Raw genomic sequence first — 16,984 nt, 5'->3', positions numbered from 1 at the left:
GTCTAGCCATTTCCACCCAACGTGTTTCTGACAGGCATTCTTTCCTCTGGAGCTCCCCATTGGGCAGACAGCAACCCTCAGCTGAACATCACAGGATGACAGCTTCTCCTGGCTAACTGTGCATCCTTCCTTTACCTCTCACTGGAGTTACTCTCCACTAAACCGTTTTGCACTTCTAACTCCACTGTAGCATCCACCTCCTGCAGAATTCTGTGATAAAATCAAAGACTAGTTTGTTTCTAATCTAGGCCGTTAATTTACTCTCTCATTTATTTAACCGCTGCTGATGTTAATAATGCTTGGCAGGCTTTCTATCAGGCTGTGACATTTTGGCTTAGTGTCCCCAAAGCATTTTAAGTCTAGTACAAGGTATGATTTTTTCTTTCACATAAAACATTGCAATTTTACCAGAAAAATTAATTACATTTCATTGTATCTAGTCAAGATACTTTTATTTTACCATAAATACAAAAACCAAACCAAACCAAAAATAATAGTTGTGACACAGAAAAACACACCAAACCTTAACAGCACCATCTGGTGGTGCTTGACAGGAACTGCTCACTGCTCAATCATTCAGGGAAAGACCTCTTGAAACTGCAACACCTTTGTGTTATCTTCTGTCCATCTAGTGTAATTAAGGTTTTAAAATAAGGCCAAATAACGAAAAATATAATTAAAGTTAAATCAAGGCTTTAAAGTTGGTGAATACATACAGGTGTTATGTTCCTTTTTCAGAGCTCTGGAGTAGAGTAACCTCCTCTCCCCACATCTCTCATCACCATAGTACAGACTATTAACTTGTTTGCTTTTGTTTGTGGTATTTATCAGCGTCTGAAACTTTATAAACATTTTTTTATCTTTTGATAATTTGGCTTCCCTGCAAGGACATAAGCTCTGTGAGGACAGAGCCCTTATCTCTCATCCCTATAATCCTCAGTGCTGCCTGGCAAATAGGTTCTCAAATCTTTTTGAATAAATGAATCTTTTTAATTTAATGAACAGCTACATTTAGATCAGCCTTGGAATTATGAAAAAAACCCACCTGAGAGAAAATTTTACTGTAAACTTAGAGATCATGGGGTAAGAATTAAAGAGGCCCTGGAGAAGTGAAGTCCATGGCCAGTTAAGGGAGAACCAAATGACCTGGCTAGAAGAAATTAGGGGAAGACCAGACTGGTCTACAGATGTTTTTATGTGCTCCAAACTGTGTTAATTACTGCAGATGAATGCCTGAAGGGAACTGTCATCTAACACAATCACATTTAAAACAACACTGGCATAAATGTACAGCCTGTGCTGGAATATTTATAGGGACACGGAGTTGCTACCTCACAAGGGATCCTGCCAACTACACTTGGAGACTTCAGGCTACCAACAGGAGCTTAAGACAGTCACAAGATGGAAGTGGATAATTATAGACCAAAGATTAATACAATCAGTTAATCAAAAGACAAAAAGGTGTTAATTAGAAAAATTATTTATTTCTGCTCCTTTCATACATCTTATTGTTCAGGTAACAGTCTTACGTATCTGAAATGATGCACTGTCACACACTGTTTAAAGGCAAAGCACCACAGGTAAAGCTGATCAGCTGTCCAGGGTTCTCAGCTTATGGGATCTCACTTCCTGATTTTACATTAATTTCTGAAGGTCAGAAGTGTCATCTCCAAAAAATGTTAAGGGGTTTGTAAAAAATAATCACTTTATTCAATATTATAGTTGTAGAAATGAAGTATATTTTCTTTAAGAAATGAAAAAAAGAAGAAGAAAATGCCACTTAACATCGTTGGTACGTCAGTATAGGCCAGCAGGAAAAAATGCTGATAAGCTTGTCTCTGATACCAAGAAGACATTCTAGTCCAAGCTATAACACATTTCCTATGTTTTCACTAGATGTTTCTTTTCTGCTGCTTTTCATCCTTTTCCATATTTCATATCAGAGGACTGGTACAGCCTTTAAAACTTCATTAACGGGAGCAAATTCAGTATCCACCGATTTCTTCACAAAAGGCACTCTAACCCATCAGATAGCCCCTATAAAAATAAAATTTATAAACACAAAAAGTGAAAAGGAAGCAACATTTCAATGTGTCCCAAACAAATTTTATGATGAATCAAATGACAATCTGAAAATATAATTGTGTGATTCCTCATTATGGTTCTTATTTCAAATCTTGCCCCCCAATAAATACAGTACTGGGTCTGGGTTCCATTATCCTTCTCCCTCAAAGGACAAAGTTACAAACCAATATGCTAAACAAAAGAGGATGAGAAAAAAAAAAGTAAAGAGAAAAAAATGTTATGTAAAAGTCAAAGAAAGAGTCAGAATCAATTTCCTTTCGACTCTCACAATTGCCAACAAACATCACAAACCTTTTTATGGAAAGAAGCTGCTTTAGATTTCCTGAAAACCCTAATATTACCAAAGGAGAAAGTAGGAGGGCCAGGAGCTGTTCAGCCTGGGAGGCAAGCCCTCGCGCCCTCCAGAAGCAGTGTGCAGAAGCGTCTGCCTTGCACCTCTGTTTCTTTAGGAATTGCCTTGATGGCAGGCAGGGGGCATTAGCTATAGCTGTTGAGCAAGTCAAACTTCACACTGTTCAAATAGGAAATCCTTTCACTAAATGTACAAGTTGGGCCCTGAAATCCCCTTTAAATTAAAGTATTAAAAGTCTGCTTTAAAAAAAAAAAGTCTGCTTTATAAAGTTCCAAACTTTTTCTTTTGCAATAAATCCTTGCAACCTATTATTTAGGATCTGCAGGATCAAGGAAAAAACAGATTGTGTAAAACTATCCACATTAAGAAAGGGTTGAATACACCCTGTACCCGCTGATGCCTTTAGAACTCCTCTCCTTTTGATCCTGCCTCTAACACGAGTGGGTAAGCTTAACACGAATGGGCAAACGTCACTCAGTTTCCTCATCTATAAAATGGAGTTACGTCAAAGGATTTTAAGGATTATATAAGAGAATCTACTAATACAGTAACTGCTATTCCTGGTAATAAGCACTTAACAAACATTAGCTATTATTAGTTCAGTGTCTCAAATTTCTTCATCACTAAGGTGGGGACAAAAAACTACTTCATAGGGCTGAGATCTACTATAGTGCCTGACACAGAGCAGACACTCAAGAATTTCCTCCCTTCCAGCTCCTGGACTCACCTGACTCTCTTGGGTCTTGGGTCTACGTGCAGCCAATGTGATCTCCTTAGAACTCATTTATCCCTTTCCTTCTGCTCTACCAGCCTGGTCAATACACACTCTGAGTACAGAGAGAACTTTCACCTCACACAACCACTGTCACAACTCTGAGACAAACAATACTTCTCCCCTCCACTTCTCCCCCCAAAATTGAATAAAAAATAAAAAGCCTCTTAGTGTATATATTGACTTTGAAGACCGCCTCATAAATTTGCTACTGTAATGCCTGACACTTCACAAAAGGCAAACTCTAAGACCTAAGCTTCACAAGCAAAGAATCTGAAAAAGAATAGACATATGTATATATATATAACTGAATCACTTTACACCTGTACACCTGAAACTAATACAACATTGTAAATCAACTATATTCCAATACAGAATAAAAATGTTTTTAAAAAGATTAAACCTACAAAAAAATAAAATAAAATCTTTGGGGCTTCCCTGGTGGCGCAGTGGTTGAGAGTCCGCCTGCCGATGCAGGCGACACGGGTTCGTGCTCCGGTCCGGGAAGATCCCGCATGCCGCGGAGCGGCTGGGCCTGTGAGCTATGGCCGCTGAGCCTGTGCGTCTGGAGCCTGTGCTCCGCAAAGGGAGAGGCCACAACAGTGAGAGGCCCGCGTACCGCAAAAAATAAATAAATAAATAAATTAATTAAATAACATCTTTGTCAGATAATTCTAACAGCAAGAACAAAAAGAGACCTAAGCTTCACAAGAAAAAAAGCTGAAGATTTTAAGAAAGTGTCCACTAATATTTGCACCAGTGGAAATTACTCAACAGCTGGCTCACACTATGGAACAAAAGTACTGAGGACTCTTTAGAGACAGCTGCCTGTCATCTGCATATACTAATAGGTGAACATGCACTTTTGGACACATATCTCTTGATACAGTTATACGTTGTGGTATTCTTCCTTGTAATTAGTATATGACCTATGCTTATGCATCAAATAAAGCCATGTTTTAATATGTAAAATTATATCAGTAGAGAATACATCAGGTCTTTTAAAAAGCATAAATCATAAAATATAAAGCTAGTAGTACCATTTCACTGCTATTGTTCTCTCCTTTTTAAAGGTACCTCTTGTTAAAGGTGATATCAGATTCTCTGTGAGCGTGCAACCCTGGAAGTTATGAAGCATCTTATAGCATAGCCAACCTTTATCTCAGATGTTAGCGACTTATTTGATCTGAAAAAACTCATGGTTACTGATGTTTCTTTACTTTTTGTTGTTGCTGCTGTCCCATTTATTATATATCAAACTACTTATATATGATGGGTCCTCAAAGAGAATGTATGCGCAAGAAGACACATCCCTTTCTTGCTGGTGGTACTAACCACACCCCTATCATGTGCAATATGTAGGCTCACAGACCTGGCTCATCATCTCTTTTGGGGCCTGCAATATTCCAGAAAATGCAACACTGTTGCTTCCCTTATTTTCCCAAACTGTCCACTGTTTCTCCCCACTCCACACTCAAGGTACCAGGCATTAGGAGCTGTAGATGAGAAATCATATCAAAGAGGGGATCATAAAGTCCTTCCTCTTAAAAATGTAAATCTTAGATTTAGCTGCACAGCAAGTTACAAAAAGCAGCAATTTTCTATTTAGACTATTGTTCTGCTTTGACTATATCTAAATATAATTTACACCCAAAATCCAGAGTATACTGTTTTGTTTTGTTTTTAAATATCAATTATTTATTTATTTTTGGCTGTGTTGGGTCTTCGTTTCTGTATGAGGGCTTTCTCTAGTTGTGGCAAGCGGGGGCCACTCTTCATCGCGGTGTGTGGGCCTCTCACTATCGCGGCCTCTCTTGTTGCGGAGCACAGGCTCCAGACGTGCGGGCTCCGTAGTTGTGGCTCACGGGCCTAGTTGCTCCGCGGCATGTGGGATCCTCCCAGACCAGGGCTCGAACCCACGTCCCCTGCATTAGCAGGCAGATTCTCAACCACTGCGCCATCAGGGAAGCCCAGAGAGTATACTGTTATTTCTTATTTCCTATTGTTACCTTAGTCAACAATCTTGGAAACTGGCCTATAGAATGTGGAAAAGACAAATGTTTATATAAATAATTGCAAAAGTAAGACAGAAGCAATCCAGAGAATTAAACATTTTTCAAAACCTTTTTGTAAGTAGTAGATTATCCTAAAAGGATAATTTAGGATAATTATCCTAAATTTAGGATAATTTAGGATAATTATCCTAAATTTAGGATAATTTAGGATAATTATCCTGATGTCCTAAAAGTCAAATGCTCAAGCTAAAAGAAAAACACACAGCCTAAGGAGAAGACCTAAAACCTTAAGGAAGAATGGGAAGCTTAAGCAGAATGAGAACAAATCTGGTTCTATGGACAAAACCAGCTCACTGCTTCTGTTCTGTTATATGCCTCCAAAGGTTCTTTCTGTTTTCATTATTAATTTTTAATAGCCTCTTTATCCTCTCTGGGAGCCTCCTCTTTTCCTGTTTTGCTATGAAAAACTTCAGACTCTTCTATTGGTATACCTTTGGCAACAAGGGTAGAACAAAGAGGAACAGAAAGAGGAGGCTGGGGCTTCCCTGGTGGCGCAGTGGTTGAAAGTCTGCCTGCCGATGCAGGGGACATGGGTTCGTGCCCAGGTCTGGGAAGGTCCCACATGTCAAAAAAAAAAAAAAAAAAAAAAAAGAGGAGGCTGGAGTCTCTGTCCTCGTACAATTTAACAAATGCCCCAAATTTTTCTCAGGACAAAAATAAGAGCCATTGGCAGTCTGATGGAGCTACATGGCCACAAAGATATTCAGCTGACAAAGAACACTGCTCTCTTTTCCCATATTGCAGGGTTAAGATGGGAACATGAGTGCAGGATAAGTATTTGTGACTTTCTAGAAAGTCTGTCCATTCTACCCCAGATGTGTTATAGATACGGACAGGTTAAGCCACAGAACAAGTGAACTTGTGTAATTCAAACACATTCCTATTTTCCCTTCTACTGTCTCATAATAAAATCAGAAAATATCAGTTTTAAGAAATCAGTACAGTTGACACTTGATGTTTAACATATTCCCTAAAAAATGAATTTTCTAAGAACTAATCTTTGTACGGTATGTTTGCCCAAAGTTCCTGTAGTTACTAATGTATCCATAGGTGGATTCAGAATATAGGGAAATGTGATCAGACTCATCTACATTTAAAATGAAAGATCTCAAACAGAATTACGAAAGTTGCCATAAAACCAATTTATTTTTGTTCTAGAGATAGTGTTCGTTTTCTGAATCAAAATAATCTAATATACATATATGAAATCCTTTCCCCATCTTTTTGGAGAGGCAGTAACTCTCCTTTCCTGTCCAATGCTTAGTGGATTTTCCTCATATCAATATTCAAAGAGCAGCAGCAATTAATGGCTCAAAAGTATTCCTTACTGTTATTATTACTGTGGGAATTCCATATGTTACAGATTAACCAAAAAGCCCTTTAGAGAAATGTCTCCAGTCAGTGGTCACTGATGCTACAGCAAAATAACAGGATTTTCTCATGAACATGTATGGAGATAACAGTCAGGAAGACCTATTCGTCTCAATTTTGCTACTAATTATAGCTATAACCTTGAGCAAGTCACAAATTTCTCTGGTTCTCGAAATTTTCATCTGTTTAAATAAGGTTTAAATTAAATCTCCTATGATCTTATGAGATCCAGGTAATTATTTTACCAGTTTGCAAGTTAAGGTGCTGATTATACGAAGTACTTAATAACTTACGGCAGTTTCATTCTCATGAATACTCTAGCCATGAAAAAACTCAATAGGACACAGACGAATCCAATGAATAAAAGGAGAAATCTATTGAGCTTCGGAATGTTTGGTGCATTGGATCGGTCCAGGATTATGAAACCTAAACCTCCCATTGTAAACAGGAAGCTGGATGCGAGTCCTTCCATAATATACTGTCCATTTACTCTGAAAAAGAAAGACCAGAGCAAACAATAAATGAAAATTCCCAGAAAAATAAAAAACTTTTTCCTTAGACTGAAATTCCTATTTCTGCTAAAGTATTGTTGTGCTTATTTTTTTATTATTACCCTTACAACTATTTTACCATATTTCTGGCTATTCATTTCAATAAATATTTATTGAGAGCCTATTATGTACCAAGCACTATTTAGGTTCTGGGGACACAACAATGAACAAAACAGACACAAATCTTTGTCTTCATGGAGCTTATGCTCAAAAAAACCTTTCAAACTTCAACTAACACAACTGCCTATGTAAAATCAATACTCACATATATACATATATATATATATTTTTTGGCCACGCCGCACAGCTTGTGGGGTTTTCGTTCCTGACCAGGGATTGAACCCGGGCCCTCAGCAGTGAGAGCACAGAGTCCTAACAAATGGACCACCAGGGAATTCCCAATACTCATATATTTTAATTATTAGCTTAAAAAGCCAACTAATATATGTACATGAACACTTTACCCAGAACTTTAGTTTTTGAAAATTATGTTATTTAAATTTCTACTATCAATTTCAAATTAATTTTGAATTGGTTAATGTTTCCTGAGTTTTAATAATTAATAAATCTCTTGTTTCAAAGTGAACTTTTTAAAAGCAAGCAAGTTCTTAACTTAAGCTTCATGAACCCCACAAAGATGTCCAGCAATCTATAAACCCTTAAATTTTTGTATATACACGTATCTGATTTTTCTAGGGATGAAGAACTTTCAAGTTCTGAAAGCTCACAGACCCCAAAAGGCAAATTTCTCTGTTAAAGATATGATTTATACATAGGCACATATAAAGAAGGTATATACATTTTTGCTAAACTAATTGTTTTAATTGAAAACGCAATACATGCAGCGGTTTCAAAATTCAAACTCAGGTGACGAGACAGTGAAACTTCTCCCTGCCATCAAGATCTCCTGTCATCCATATCCCCTCCACAGAGATCACAGTAATCTTTCCAGGAATATTCTATGCATGGAATACCACTAACGTAAGTGTAAATACAAACATATAGCTATGTTTAGGTAGATAGTTACCAAGTGGCTTGTATAAGTCAATACAAGAAGCACTGCTCAGGTGAAACAAACCACACTGTTTTGGTGTTCATTGCCTACATGGAACTCCCAAGTCTCAAAAATTAGTTTTCCTATGTAATAGTATATCCAGGGGTCCAAAGATTTTTTCTTAAATGACCAGATTGTATATATCTTAGGCTTGCCGGCCATATGCTTTGTATAACACAACACAGTAGCCTGAAAGCAGCCATAGATAGTACAGAAACAAATGGGTGTGCCTAATTCCAATAAAGCTTTACGTACAAATAAACAGGTACCTGTGGTTTGCTGACCCCAGAACAGCCTATAAATGAATTTTAAACTGATACCCTCCTTTAAATAAGTGAACATGTCGATCACTGTGAAACATTTTATTTCCTAATAAGTGAATACATAAATAATATACTTCTACTCTTGTTCTTGTCCACTTCCTGCAATCTCTGAAGTTAGCATTTTAAAACAGCTAGTGTCTAAATACAGATGCCCCCAATAGGTTGCACTGTATTTTCAAATAAGCAGGCATGCCTCAGCAATCTTCCTTCCCACCAGCAAATCATTCGAAATGATATCTTCTACCTGTAGGCCAAGAAAGCTACTGGTCTCTGATGCCCATGTTCATCAGTCATGGAGCCGACACTTGGAGGTTCAACGATAACATCATAAATGATTCCTAAATAAAAGACAACAACATAGATTAGATTGGATTCCTAATTTTAAAATAGATTTAGAGTTTTTATCGGTCTCTAAAGGTTCATTTATATTTAAATAGGACTGCTCTGATGTATTATTATAATCAAATGAGGCCCAGCTTACTTCCTAAACTTCAGATAAACCAGAATTTATCTTCAGAAATTCAACTCAGTAGTTTAGAATGACTTGCAAGACATAAAAGAAATTCATTCAGTATTGTTTCAAACTCAAGAATGACTCCACAATAAAGCAGATTTAACATTAAAGGCTATTTTTAGTTCAAGAAAATGTTCCACATATACTTGGATTTGTTTCTTTAAATTAAGAGGTAACTAGAGAAATTTTCTTGCTTGAAAGTAAAATGAGACGTTTTAAAATCACACCACTAGGCAGACTGGCAATACTAGAGATTCACAATCATTAATGTTAATATCCATCATTATGTCATAATGTCATCATGATCATTTATGCTAATGTCCATCAACACTGTTTCTCAAATCTCCCACTGTCAACGTCTACTCTTTGTCTTCACTGTTTTCCATCATCCCCACCTCCAGCTTTTCTTAAGCACAGCAAGACTGTCTCCCTCAGCTTTGACTAACAAAACAATCACTGGGAATTCCCTAACTCACCCCCACCCCCCAAACCAAATCTACAAACTGGAACCTGCATCCATCCTCACCTCCAGCTACAACAGAGGAAGAGTCCCTCCTATCACCATGGGATCCCTTTTGCAATAAGGACCCCGTCCCCCTTGCCATTTCAGAGACTTTGTTCCATGGGCTACCGCTTCTCTTTCCTGTATTTTCAACCTCTTGTTCCCTACATCAACTTTCCCTTGACACCAGATCCTCCTAGCTAACATTCTACTTCTATGCTTCCTTTTTGAAAGGGGGCCAGGCTTCCTTCTGGAGGAAAAAAAAAAAAAAGGTTAACTCTCTTGTCTCCACTTCCTCACTCATCCTTCATTTTTCAGCTCACTCCGATCTGGCTTCTGCCACCACTGATATTACTCTTGCTCATGGAGGCTAATGGCCTCCATGTTGTCAAATTCAAAGGACACTTTTCAGTTCTCTTATTAGGAGGTCTCCTAGCAGTGCTTGATCCAGTTTACTAAATCCATTTTCTTGGGGTAAAAAGATGGCTTCTCATGGCTTCCATGACACTCCTGTCCATGTTTTCTTGCTACCTCTCTAGCTGAGCCTCATCTGCTATAAAACCACTCAACGTTCGGAGTTCCTTAGGGCTCGATCCACTATGCTCTTCTTTTCCTACCTTCTCTCTCCAACTGAACTTATCCCTTCCCAGGGCTTTACTATGCTAATGATTCTCAATGTGCCAACACCTACCGAATCATGTTAGCACTATTAAAATTAGATATAAGCTCCCTAAGAATAGAAACTCTATGTTCTTCAATATCTGGCTCATGGGAGGAGTTCAGAAAACATCTGTTATTGACTAATTTCAACACAAACCTCTTTTCTCAGTTCTAGACTCCTATCTGCAAACTTGACATATCCAACTAATTATATTTGGTTATGTCCAACTATTATTTATCCCAAAGTGACCTCTGGGTTCACCATTCCCAACCAAAAAAACTTCATTTCTCTAGTCTCAGAAAATGACACTTCCACCTACTTGGTGCTCAAACTAGACACCAGGAAACTTCCTTCACATGTCATTCTCCCCCCACATCCAATCAATCATCATCAAGATCCACTGAATCTACTTCCAAAATATCTTTCATTATACATTCCTCCATCTCTAGTGCCACCAACCTTGTCTACTCTAAGTCAACTACAAAACCCACCTAACTGGTATCTCAGTCCCGCACTTGTCCATACTTTCCCCTCTGCCTAGATACGCTTTTCCCCAATCTTTCAAATTTTGGCTAACATGTCATTTTCTCAGAAACCACATTCGAATGTAAATGATGTTCCTAACTCTGACTGTTTTTACATAACCTCTTGTTCTTTTCCTTCAATGCACTCATGGCAATTTGCAGTGGAAAAACTAATGTAATGGAGAAAGATTTATGTGATATTTAACGTATCTCAACCAATGACATTATAAGCTTCAGGAGGGCAGGGCCCTTATCTGTTTCATTCATTGTTGCCTCCAGTACCTAATGCCTGGAACTTAACAGGAACTCAATACATTATTTGATGAATATTTCTCAGCAATAAATATTGTTTATTTATAAAGGTACACTCAGTTTCTAGAAGACTCCTTTCCAGTGGCAAAACCGATTCCTTGTATGAGACAGCTCATGGCCTTGGCCACTAAAAGGTGTCCTTTCACTTTCCCCCAGAAATTAGGGCAAAGAATCTCCCCATTACAAACACGGAAAAAGTGCCCAGAGTGAAAACTGTGAGGCTTCCAGCAAAGGCCCTGGCTCCAAGGGAGGTAAGGGTTACAGGAAAGATTTCTAGCAGATGAAGACTTACTAAAAAAAAAAAAAAATGCCACATGCATTTTAAATTTTGTTTATTCAATCCAGCACCTATTAATGTGCTGAGCAAATGTGAACGCTAATGCAATGTTAGGACAGTATCTTACCAGCATAAAAAATATTTTAAACGTAATTTATTTAAATGAACATAAGTTAACTGCCACTGTTCTAGATTTGGGAGGAGGGTAAATCCAAAGGTTCATTCTAGAACTAAGCCTGCATGATTTCAGATACTTCCCTCCTCAGCGCCAACTATTTTCACAAGACATCTATGAAATGAAGATGTCTGACTATTCCCTTAAAAACAGAACCAGCTGCTCTTGCTGTCCCTAATCTGTGGAGCTTTAATTTTATCGTTTCCAAATTAAGTACCCCACTTCCCAAAATCTAAAAGTGCAGTAGCAGTGTTGAGTAAATCATGGAACTGCGGCTTGAAAGGGTGGTAGCTATGAAAAGACTGTAGCCGGATTGCCAACTCACCACTATACAAAGCGACGCCCCTTTTGCAAAGGACAGGATAAAATGACAATGCAGTGTTCAACGGTAATGCTATTTTCCTTATTCTTTAAATTTTCAACTTCCGATCTCTCAAATACGCGATATCTTCTGCAAATCTATCTCCAATCTAAAATATTTACCAAAACTGTGGTTTCGAAAGATTACATTTATATTTATTGTTGATCGGGGCAAAAGCAACACCGAACCCTTAGGTTTGAGCTAACAAACCTAAAGGCTGTCAAGTCTCTTCCAAAGTTCCAGGGGCGGTAGACAAAGAGAAGGTAACAGTCCCACACCCTCCTGACCAACCGTGGAACTAGAATGGGCCAAAAGAGATTTTCCCAGGGCCTTTGTCAAATAACTAACGGCATTCAATAAAAGGAGCAACGATCTGGGTTTGAAAAATGTATTATTCGGCTCGGACCGCCTGCCTAAGAGGTCAGGAGACGGAAGGCAATGGGAGCGAGAACAGGAGTGCCCTCAAGATACAGGACAGGGCGTGAGGGCAAATAAACCTTTGGGCCCTTAACACTCGGGACCCCAGAGTTTCCCTCCACCCTCGGAAAAGATCGAGAGGAGAGCGATGCTTTCCCGGGCTGAGAGCGGAACAGACGCGCCCCGAGGGCGGGCCGGCTCCCCGCGCCTCAGCGCCTCTCGGGCCCCAGGCAGAACGAGTTACCTCCGGTGATGAGGAAGTAAGACACCACCACCAGAGCGTACACCGTCATGGCCGACGGCATGTGCACCCAGGGCGGCTTCTTCAGCTTCAGGTTGGGACATTCGAGCACTAAGAACGGGACTCGGTACAAACTCTCCATGTCGGTGGCGGCACGAGCAGCGGTCGGCCGCCAGTCCCACACGCCCCCCGGCAACAGGCCCGCCCGCTCTTCCCCCGGCGCGTGCGCGGGGAAGGGAACGGCAGGTCCGCAACGCTCGGAGGCAGAGTTTACGCCCATAGAAGAAAAGAAGAAACTATAAAAACGGATAAGTGACACGAATTAAAAGTATGTATTATTTAATCTTGTGAAGCATAAATTTTAGTAAGAAGCTCAGTTATAACCAATGAATAAACATGTGATTTCTGTACCTTCCAGGACCTGCAGGCCTTCAGACGTGGCCAAGCTGGAGCAGCAGAAGGACCAGGATCGATCTGAGCCCCTCCCACTTGCTGATGCTGGGGATTTGGAAGCTGATTGGACGCAGGACGCTCTAAGTTCCCAGAGCCAGAGAATGAATGGGGGACGTTTGGAAAGCTCTGCCTTTTTTATTAGCGGGTTTTTCAAGAGCTTGAGAAAGTCCTACGTTGCTGAGCTTTTACTTCCTGATGTAGCAGTGGTGACAGTAGTAATAATTGTTACTAATAATTGTTAAATTAATGTATTATAAAATTAAAAATACATATCTAGTTTAGATCTATCACAAAGGTCAAGAGGACATCTCCACAAGATGTCTAAAGCGGATACCTTGACGTGACCAAAATACTATTTTTTTGTTTGTTTGTTTTTTTGCGGTACGCGGGCCTCTCACCGCCGTGGCCTTTCCCGTCCCGGAGCACAGGCTCCGGACACGCAGGCCCAGCGGCCATGGCTCACAGGCCCTGCCGCTCCGCGGCACGTGGGATCCTCCCAGACCGGGGCACGAACTCGCGTCCCCTGCATCAGCAGGCGGACTCCCAACCACTGCGCCACCAGGGAAGCCCCTAAAATGCTCTTTTAAATAACCAGTGTCCTCTGCTAGTTTCGTAAATGCTAAAATATTTCAGCCCGAAAATCTTGAAATCGTCCTGATTTCTCTCTTTTTTAAACCTCCGTATCCAAAATATTAGCAGATCTTTTTGGTTGTACTATCAAAAATATCTTTAATTCATCCACTTTTCTCCATTCCATATTTACCACCCTAGAGGAAGCCACCATCATCTCTTGCCTGGGCTATGTTTACAACCCAAGTGGATGAAAATATTTGATGGAAAATTTGTCTTTGGGGATGGACTAGACGGCCTAAACATTTTTGTTTGTTTTCTGTTTAGTTTTTGTTTTTTATATACTCTCTTAAGATACTGCTAATACCTGTTTTCTTTTGGAATAAGAGTTCAAAGTGACTGATTATATAAATCCAGGAGAGACTGATATCTTTATAATTGAGCCAATATTTTTATGGGTTTTGTTTGTTACTGAGCTCATGGTGTTTTACAGGATGGTATGCATTGGTTCTGCACTTTAGTGACTCGATTACTGAGAAATTGTTTAAATACCACAGTAGTAAAAATATTTCTAAAACACTGCAGCATCTAACTCTAAATACAGATGAGGCTTGCTGCTCTTATTGTTTAATAGTGAGAGTCTCGGGAAGCAGCTGCATAGCACAGGGAGATCAGCTCGGTGACCGCCTGGAGGGGTGGGATAGGGAGGGTGGGAGGGAGGGAGATGCAAGAGGGAAGAGATATGGGAACATATGTATATGTATAACTGATTCACTTTGTTATAAAGCAGAAACTAACACACCATTGTAAAGCAATTATACTCCAATAAAGATGTAGAAAAAAAAAAAAATACTGAGAGTCTCCCCCTGAGTCTTACTCAGTGTGTATTAGGGAAGGGATGTTAATCTTAGATTATGAGAGGGTCACTAATAAAACCAGTAATAAAGGGTGTTTACACCACAGCCAGCATTTACACATAGTAAGTTTTTCTGGGGACTATAAAGCAGAATGTTTCTGAAATTCCCATAGTTATATAAACAAGGAAAACTTTGGAACAATTAAAAATATGTTGCCTTGAGAAAATAAGGAAAAACATAGAAATTAAAAGTTTTTAAGCTTCCTGGGACTTCCCTGTAGCCACAACTACTGAGCCCACGATCCACAACTACTGAAGCCTGTGCACCTAGAGTCCATGCTCTGCCACAAGAGAAGCCACCACAATGAGAAGCTTGCGCACCACAACGAAGAGTAGCCCCCGCTCACCCCAACTAGAGAAAGCCCGCGCACAGCAATGAAGACCCAATGCAGCCAAAAATAAATAAAATAAAATAAATACATTTATAAAAAAAGTTTTTAAGCTTCCTTTATATCTTCAGAAAGGAAACTAACAGTTTTTTAATTATTCTTTTTTTTAATGTATTTATTTTATTTTATTTTTGGCTGCGCTGTGTCCTTGTTGCAGTGCACGGGCTTCTCATTGCGGTGGCTTCTCTTGTTGCGGAGCCCGGGCTCTAGGCGCGCGGGCTTCAGTAGTTGTGGCTCGCGGGCTCTAGAGCACAGGCTCAGTAGTTGTGGCGCACGGACTTAGTTGCTCTGCGGCATGTGAGATCTTCCTGGGCCATGGCTCGAACCCGTGTCCCCTGCACTGGCAGGCAGATTCTTAACCACTGCACCACCAGGGAAGCCCCGGAAACGAACATTAATTAACCACCTCTTGGCAGATATATTATGTTGTCATTTATGTTAGTTCTTATTTATTCTTCATGACAATTCTATTAGGTAATTACTAATGTCACCACTTTACATATGACAAAACTGAGGCTTGGAAAGTAAAACGAACTCAAAAAGTATATTCTGTGATTGGATGAGAACTAAAGGCAATTGCCCTAAATAAAAAACAGATTTAAGCTGTTTAAGATGAGACAAATTTATATAGTTATCCTTCCTCTTATATATTCTGGGACCAAATAATTCCATATACATTATAGAAAAAACACAGAAGTTTTAAAAATATATAAATTTACTAATACAAAATAAAACTGCCAAGTCAGAACATATCACATTCATCTATATATCGAATTATTACTGTTACTTCTTTACTCTGTTCTGAAAGGTAAGTTTGTTCCAGGAACCAATTCACTATTTTTTTTAACATCTTAAACTTTCAAGTATTTTCCAACTTGAGTTTGTAATGTTATACAAGCCAGGTAAAAAAGAAATCTTTCATGAGTAAAATTTGCACATCTGTTACCATCTGTGTCCTAACCAACAACCTTCCTATAGAAAATGTTTTGTTTAAACACATCATAAACTTTGTAACTGAAAACCAGACAAATAATGAATATAAGCAGCATGGGCATTATAAGAAAGGACAAATGTTGGAAGAAACAAATACTTAAAACTTTATGGGGACTTCCCTGGTGGTCCAGTGGTTAAGAATCCGCCTTCCAATGCAGGGGACGTGGGTTCGATCCCTTGTCCAGGAAGTAAGATCCCACGTGCCGCAGGGCAATTAAGCCCGCGCACCACAACTACTGAGCCCGTGCGCCACAAGCTACAGAGCCCACGCACCACAACTGGAGAGAGAAAATCCGCGCACCACAACTAGAGAGAAGCCTTCGCGCTGCAACGAAAATTTCCGCATGCAGCAACGAAGATCCCACAACTAAGACCCGACACAGCCAAAAATAAAATAAAATTAAAAAGAAAAGAAAAGAAAAGACCATTATGTACAGTAGAGCCTATCATTTTAAGCTGCATATAAAAGCAAAACTGACAAATTTTTACTGTGCACGATCAAATCTAAACTCAAGGAAAAAAGGAGCATGTTTAACGTAGAAAGTCATACTAAAAAGCCTTGAAGTCAGGAATGGCTCTGCCAGTCAAAAGAGAAGGGAAACCCTACAAATAAGTTTTAAACTAAATTCTAAACAAACCAGAGCTACCAAGGCTATTAATACTACTGACTTCGGTGTGACTTCAGTTTATTTAAATATGTACTAGAGAGGAAATTAGTAGCTTTGTTTCTGTCAGATAATAATACACAATTTTATCCTAGATTTATTTCCAAGGACATTTTGCAAGATGACAATACCTTTGAACTATGCTCTTTCCCTCTGGGTTCCGCATATGCAAGGGTATATTTATTTCCCCAGCTCGGCAAGTATTTATTGAGTGATAACTCTATACCAGTCACTGTGTGAGGCATTATTATGTCTCATGACCTATACAAACTCTTTCTAATGTGATATGAAATTGTGGATTTTGTTATTTCTGTCATTGTTTTAAACTTTGAAAATCAAAATTTGCAAATAAAACATAGGTACATGCCCACTGTAACAACAGAGACACACATGGAACAATTTCCTTTCATCACTGCTCTCATTTTAGTTTT

At 39.2% G+C, this 16,984-nt stretch overlaps 1 protein-coding gene across 1 annotated transcript; it reads right to left on the bottom strand.

The window, feature by feature from the left end:
- Positions 1-1,462: 1,462 nt before the first annotated feature.
- Positions 1,463-12,773, bottom strand: OSTC (oligosaccharyltransferase complex non-catalytic subunit). Its single transcript, XM_024741969.1, has 4 exons — positions 12,571-12,773; positions 8,828-8,921; positions 6,949-7,146; positions 1,463-2,037 (listed from the first exon to the last, which is right to left on the bottom strand). The coding sequence occupies exons 1-4, from the start codon at positions 12,707-12,709 to the stop codon at positions 2,019-2,021; spliced, it is 450 nt and encodes a 149-aa protein (XP_024597737.1). The 5' UTR covers positions 12,710-12,773; the 3' UTR covers positions 1,463-2,018.
- Positions 12,774-16,984: the final 4,211 nt, after the last annotated feature.

Source organism: Neophocaena asiaeorientalis, unplaced genomic scaffold (genome assembly GCF_003031525.2).
Source record: "Neophocaena asiaeorientalis asiaeorientalis breed wild unplaced genomic scaffold, Neophocaena_asiaeorientalis_V1.1 scaffold534, whole genome shotgun sequence".
In the NCBI taxonomy this organism is placed as follows: domain Eukaryota; kingdom Metazoa; phylum Chordata; class Mammalia; order Artiodactyla; family Phocoenidae; genus Neophocaena; species Neophocaena asiaeorientalis.
Note: the sequence above shows the minus strand (reverse complement) of the source record. Positions and strands in the feature narration are given on the sequence as shown.

What these genes read in the sequence shown, in the direction of transcription:
- OSTC (XM_024741969.1), bottom strand. Translation starts at nt 12,709, where the DNA reads ATGGAGAGTTTGTACCGAGTCCCGTTCTTAGTGCTCGAATGTCCCAAC. An exon ending in TTACTTCCTCATCACCGGAG is followed by an intron (nt 8,922 to 12,570) that starts GTAACTCGTTCT and finishes TCTTTTATTTAG; the next exon opens with GAATCATTTATGATGTTATC. An exon ending in GTAGCTTTCTTGGCCTACAG is followed by an intron (nt 7,147 to 8,827) that starts GTAGAAGATATC and finishes TTTCTTTTTCAG; the next exon opens with AGTAAATGGACAGTATATTA.